This window comes from Dendrobium catenatum, unplaced genomic scaffold (genome assembly GCF_001605985.2).
Source record: "Dendrobium catenatum unplaced genomic scaffold, ASM160598v2 fragScaff_scaffold_40, whole genome shotgun sequence".
Lineage (NCBI taxonomy): Eukaryota > Viridiplantae > Streptophyta > Magnoliopsida > Asparagales > Orchidaceae > Dendrobium > Dendrobium catenatum.
In genome coordinates this window covers 202,568-209,478 of record NW_021318502.1, presented here as the reverse complement: position 1 = coordinate 209,478, position 6,911 = coordinate 202,568, and the positions used below count along the sequence as shown (strand labels likewise).

At 32.5% G+C, this 6,911-nt stretch overlaps 1 protein-coding gene across 1 annotated transcript in view; it reads left to right on the top strand.

Annotated features, from left to right (window-relative positions):
- Positions 1 to 261: 261 nt before the first annotated feature.
- LOC110095625 (serine/threonine protein phosphatase 2A 55 kDa regulatory subunit B beta isoform-like) overlaps positions 262 to 6,911 on the top strand; it is a 51,802-nt gene continuing 45,152 nt past the window's right edge. The window contains exons 1-4 of the mRNA XM_020821274.2: positions 262 to 616; positions 4,052 to 4,155; positions 4,237 to 4,332; positions 4,414 to 4,533. Coding sequence (XP_020676933.2) covers positions 496 to 616; positions 4,052 to 4,155; positions 4,237 to 4,332; positions 4,414 to 4,533 — 441 coding nt within the window. The 5' untranslated portion in view covers positions 262 to 495. The remainder of the gene's footprint in view (positions 617 to 4,051; positions 4,156 to 4,236; positions 4,333 to 4,413; positions 4,534 to 6,911) is intronic.

The window sequence follows — 6,911 nt, the reverse complement described above, 5'->3', positions numbered from 1 at the left end:
TTAAAAGTTTTTATAATTACAATTATTAAAGTTTGATAACTTTTAAAAATTAATACTATTAAAATAATAATAATACTCATAATAATTTTCAAAATATTATTTTGAATAATAAATTCATAACTAATTTTAAATGCAATTCTGCCCCAATTGAGACTTACAATCTGTTCATGATGCACGAGTTGCAAAAATGCAAAGTTAAAAAGAAAAAAAAAAAGCAAAGTAAAAGACGTGCCGACTTAATCCTTAATTTGTTGTTAGAGCGAAAAATGAACTTTCAATTCTCTTTCAACTCCCCACTTGCCCGTACCCTTACACTGCCACTTGCATGGTGAGAGCAGAGGCCGGCTCTGCTGCCGGCCGGGGGAGTCTTCGCATCGTCTGATCTCGAAAGCTGCGATCGAGTAATCTGCTCTCCTCTGGGAGAGGGTGGTGTCAGTTGTCGATACGCCTGCCAATTTTCTAGGCCGACGTTTTCACGAGGAAATCGGCCGGATAATGAACGGTAAGGTTGGAAGCGAGGCTTTTGACGCGACGCCCTCCTCTTTGCTGCCTCCACTCGAATGGAAATTCTCGCAGGTGTTTGGCGAGAGGATCGCCGGAGAGGGAGTCCAGGATGGTATGCCCCTCCGCTGCTCTTGTAATTTGTTCTAGATCTGTTCGTTTGCGTTCGAACTGAGAGGATTTCGGTTGTTGTCTATGTTTAATCTAGTAGTCCGGTAGTTAGATCGAACGGGCATTCCACGGACTTACTCGCTGTGGTTTGCGTGAGTATCTGTAGATAAATTGCTCGAGATAATGCCATCAAATTTCCGGCGATTGGTTCGCATGTTAACCTGAATAAGGGAGGGAGCTTGGTAAATGTATGTGTTCTCGTGATCTTGTAATTTGTTGTAGTTGGTGCGTGTGCGGTTTCTGCATTTATTGTCGATTTGTGTTCTTTTCTTGCTTGTTATGCTAATGAAGTTTATTCCGGATCACCTTGATTATTGCTAAGCAAGCTTCAATTGCTTCGTCCCACTGGATACACTTGTCACCTTTCAAACTATGAACCTATGCTGATACTTAAATAGGTTTCATCCTTTATATCAGAGAGTCGATATTGCATCTTTTCCTTGATGGAGCTCCTTTCATGACTTATTCTGTAAATAGTTTTGCTTCATTAATTATTTCTCCATCTGAGGCTAAATGGTTTGGATCGATATATCGCATCTTTCTCTGTTACACTGACCTATAAATCAATAACCCTAAAAATATTTTGCCTTCCATCCTAAATTACTTTTTCCGTTGGCTAAAAAAAAAAAATTACGTTTTCCGATACAAAATGATATGATGACCTTACATTTGTTTGTTAAGTAACATGTGCATATTCTGTAAATTCTACTTTGTTATATTCTGTAACTTCTGCTCACAAAGATGACCTTACATTTAGCGTAGTGATGATTTTGCATGCATTCTGCTTGCTTGAGACAAAGAAAACAGTTGTGCGTTGAACCAGGTCATGTTTTTTAAGACTTTCCTAAGGTTTTGTCTCGCCAATGCCAATTTTGTTTTGAAGGGTAAACGACTACATTATCCCCACTAAATGGGCTGTTAACACTTATACTTTTGGCGGTGTAATAAGTATATTGCTTAACTTTTGTTTTATGCACATATTCATACTTCTTCTGCAGGATCATAGAGGACTATGTTAGTAGCTGAAATGGGTTAGTTTAATTATTGGATGAACCTGATTTTCATTAAATTTGATGCAATTTATATATTATTTAAAAAATGCAATCAATCTATATGATTTTAAAAATCCCTCTATTTTCTTTTGGTGAGACCCGAACTACATGACATACATCCAACATTGAGTTGCATAATAAAAAAATTGGGCTTGCTGTCATTTGGGTTGTTTCTTGATCAAATTCCTCTAAAAATATGCATCCAAGGCACAAGGAAACTTACCAATGTAAGGTTTGTGAAGGGTTGATGCGTACAACCTTAGCTTTGCATTTTAGAGAGGATGTTTTTGTAACTTTTAGATCATAATGGAGGGATCCTAATTGGTGGACCAGACCTGACATTTATGGGTTTAGCATTCTAATGTGATAATTTTCATATCAGATCTGCTATGCAACACCCTGCTACTAAGCATAGAGATATATGGATTAACTTTGATGAAAAAGGTGGGTTAAGGTATCTTTTTATTTGAGTAGGTAGGATGGGTTGATTATGGTGCCTTGATTTTTTAGTTTCTTCGGCGACACTCATGCATATTATGATGAGTTTAATTTCATGTTATTTCAAAAGTTTCTATTTAGCAGAAGAGGTCCAACCAATTAGATGTGAAAGGCTTCAAGTTGTCTTTGATTTATGGAATTATTTGTTTCATCCATAATTGACTTTATACTCTTTTTTGCTTATTCCACCGGATCCAAGTAATGTGGTAAAAAAAAATCATTGATGGTTAAGTTTAGAGTGATGGAAATAAAATTGTTAAGGTGGATATGTGAAAAAATATGATGGATAAATGAACTAATAATTAAATTGGTTGGATGATTGTGGCAATATCTTTTGAAAATAATGCATTTGAAAATATATTTCGGTGGTTTGGACATGTATGAAGAAGGATAGAAAATGCACTAATTAGATAGATAAATTAAGTTAGTTTTAAAGAATTGAGGAGAAGGGGCATACCTAACTTAATATGGATAGAAATTGTTTAAAATGATTTTTAAAGAATAGATCCATCACCTCATGCAACAACAACAAGCTTTTATTCCACTTTGAAGTCAGCTGCATAAATCTTTTTTCTCCATTGTGTCTATTAAGAGTTAAATTCTCATTTAAATCTAATTAAAAAGGTCATTTTTAATACTCTCTAACTTAGCCTTTTTAGGTCTACCACTACTTTTCTTAATATAGGTTGAATTTAATACATCTACTATCCTAATAGGGTCATCAGAAGGTCGACATTTTATGTGAAAAAAATCATCTAAGGAAGCTCTCTCTAATCTTATCTTTCAATGTAGTTACTTTGACCTTTTCATGTATATATTCATTTCGCATTCTATTTCTAAGTGTAAAGCCACTCATCCACCTAAGCATCCTCATCTCTGCAATCCTTAACTTAATTTTATGCTTCTCTTTTAATTTTAATGGCTAATATTTTGTGCCATAGAACATTTTAGGTATCAACACCATCTTATAAAATTTTACTATTAAGTAGGAGGGGTACTTTTCAATCACACATGCCTAATTCATTTCTCTACTTCAACCATCCAACTTGAATTCTACTAATAATATCCCCATCTATTTCACCATCACTTTGAACAATGGACCCAAAAAATCTAAAACATGCACTCTTTTTAATGACTCGGACACGCAATGTCACAATTTCACCTTTATATCTATTACTACTAAAATTACACCCCATGTATTTGGTTTTAGATCTTGCAAATGTCTAGCAAGAACATCCATGAATAAAACAAAAATATATGGGCTTAAAGCTGATCCTTTATGTAATTCTACTAAAATAGGAAAATACTTGGTTAAACCATTTTGTGTTTGAATATTAGTAATAGCTCATGTATACATATCTTTAATGACTTAAATATATGCATTATTAACTTCTTTTCTAGAACTCTCCAAAGCAATTTTCTTAGAACTTTATCATATGCTTTTTCTAAATCAATAAATATCATATGTAGATCCTCCTTACTCTCTCTTTATACTTCCCCATCAAACCTCTTAGGAAATGTATAGCTTTCATTGTAGATCTATCTTGCGTGAATCCAAACTTATTTTTAGAAACATTAGTATCATGTCAGAACCTATACTCAATTACTCACTCTCCCTCTCCCAAAATGTATGACACATTAACTTAATTCTTCTATGATTTGCCTCATGCTATAATAAAAATTGATGAATTGTAAAAGCTGACTTCAAATATTTATTATAAGACCAATGATGTTGATGTGATGCGTGTTGCATTTATGTTGCTACAACATGTTCCTGTTTGTGTTCTATTTGGAGTTGACATTTCTTTAGTAAATTGTTACTCATGCAGTTGACTTTATTTCTGCAATTCAATTTGATAAATCTGGGGACTATCTGGCTACTGGAGACAAAGGAGGGCGTGTAGTTTTATTTGAAAGAACTGATGTTAAGGAGGTATATAGTTTTCCTCTTTGTTACTGATTTTTCTCCATTAGCTATGAATTTCTAACTTTGTTATTTTTATCCACCATGCAGAATAGTTCTCGAAGAGATCTTGAGAAGTTGGATTATACTATTTGTGGGCATCCTGAATTTCGTTACAAAACAGAATTTCAAAGTCATGAACCTGAGGTATTCATCTTGCTCAAGCCCACTAAATAGGGTTTATTGGCATATTATCTCTTTTGATTTGTGCTGTGTTTTTGCAATCAGTTTGACTACCTCAAAAGCTTGGAAATAGAAGAGAAAATCAACAAGATTCGATGGTGTCAGATCGCAAATGGTGCTCTTTTTATTTTATCGACTAATGACAAAACAATCAAATTCTGGAAGGTAGGTTTTAGTAAAAAGATTTTCAACTTGTTAAATAATTCTTCTCTACTATTGATGTAATTCATATTTACTTTTGTATGGGCACTAGCATTTTTTTTTTGTCTTTTTTTTTTTTCATGGTTTTTTTGCAGAGTGAAACTAGATGTAGTCTTCCATTAATAACTTTGAGGGCATATGCTTTTGCCCTTCGTGGCTACATACTTATAGCCGATAAAATTACAGAGAAATTTGTCCATTACCATTTGTAAAAAAAGATTTTTTTTTGGTTTGCTCAGCACAAGCAAAATTACTTCATAGTTGGCGTCTGAGAGAGCTACTCTACATTGTCATCAATACACGGCCCGTTATTCAACTCATAAATGCAAATCAATAATTTGAGTTTTTATTTTAATTTGTTGATTCTATGATAGTAGTGTCTTTGATTTGTCAGAATTTAAGTTTTAGTTTTTGTAGTATTAACCTAGCCTGTGGTGATCCCTGCGAGAATAGGTTGTTTTATCTAATGTTCTAGGCTTTCTTCCTTCTGATTCGATTTGATATCTATATTTTTCATCTTTGCTTTCTTTATTTGTTCTATTTTTATCTAAATGCTGGTTCTTTGTTTAATTATTTTGGCTGTGGCTTCTCTGTTTAGTTATTTAGGTTACTAATTCTTTGTTTAGCTATTTAGACCTTTAGTTGGATTTCTGCTGGTTTTTGTTTGTTCATTGTGATTTATGTATGTTTATTGCTTGTTTGTAATTTGGGCCTTCAAGATGGCCTTTGACTTTTCATCATATTGCTAGGCTGAATAATCCTGTTAATTCTGTTCGTTGGTATTGTTGCAAAGCATGATTAGTGGCTTCTTGATGTATGCCTTTTATCAATCCTCTACGAGCTCCTATTCACAATCCTTATGCCATGCCACTCGTAAGCAGCATTAGTGCAAATCATTTATGACTGAATATTTGCTGTTTATTTTCGTTGTCATTTGAAGAAGAATTTTGTGTTTTTATATAATATATTTAGGAACATGTAAAAATAGTCTATTTATAACATTTTCTTGGTATTGTGTGTCCTCTTTGTGCTAGTGTTGGTTGAATGTATATCAAATTTCGGGGAAAGTTATTTCCTTGTACTAACATGAGGCCTTGTTTGTTATGTTTGGTGATTTCTTTCATTTTATATTTTAGTTATTAGTCTGTTTTTTGTAATTAGATTTGGTCAGAGCTTATATAATATGGATTTTTAATTGCAGTGTGATTTTTTATAGTTTTGTGGTTTTTTTTTATCTTGAAATTTTGCTATATTTTGATTTGAGAAATTAATGAAATATCATTTATGATAATGTTTTTTTGTATTTCTATTTTTTCTAAAGAGATTTGTTTAAATTAAAAGTTTGTGGGCTATGATTTGGGTTATTGCTTGAGTGTTTTTGTGCTTCTCATCTTATGATCATGTTAGAAGCTTTAAATCGTAAAAATTCCTGTGTTGGATTTGGTATTATAGCTCAAGGTTGCATAATCATGCCAGCCAGAAGTGGAACATAATAATTGGATTTAAAAAAAAAAAAACTAACAACTAAATGCAATTTAAGTAAAAATAGATAAGTTATGGATAGTTATGGATCTAGTATTACACGATGACTATTATGAGGTTCATAATTATATTGCCACAATTGATGGGATGTTTTATCTTAAGGGATTTTCAAATTTAATCAGTAATTTAAAAGATATTTTCGAAAGTTACAATATGACGGAGTCTCTCAAAGAGATACTGTGTTTGGCTATTGCTTATGTATATCAAAATGCTCAAAATTTCAGTTTGACGTTTTCCATATGTTTGATGAAAATGAGGCAAATTTTTGAGAAAAAATTCATGCTTACATTTTTGAAAATTTGGGGTATTATACATTGTTATTTGAATAAGGGTTGTATGATTATAAATAAGACATGTAGGGAAAAAAATCATGAATAATATTTCTTTGACTTTTTTGTTTCCTCTTTATGGTTGAGTGCTGATTAGATGTGGATCATCAAGCATGGTGCAAGTGTTAACTAGCTCTTTATTGTTGAAACTTTTTCATTATAGTGCTGTGAGACTTGGATTATTATTTTGATGATTTCTTATTCTATCTTTTCTACGTTTTAGTTGTTAGTCTTTAATGTAATCGCTGGAATGAAGAACGACAGGTGACAAGCAACAGAGAAAAGATTTCTATAAAACAGTGTTTCTGTAATTTGTATATCAAAAGACTGCCCTCTCTTTTTCCTCACTAATATATATATTTTCTATTTTCTTTAATACTAGATAATGCTATTACTGTAATAGCAATAAAAAGGGTAGCAATGGTACTATAATAATAGATATAGTAGCAGTATAGCAAGAAATAATGTGGG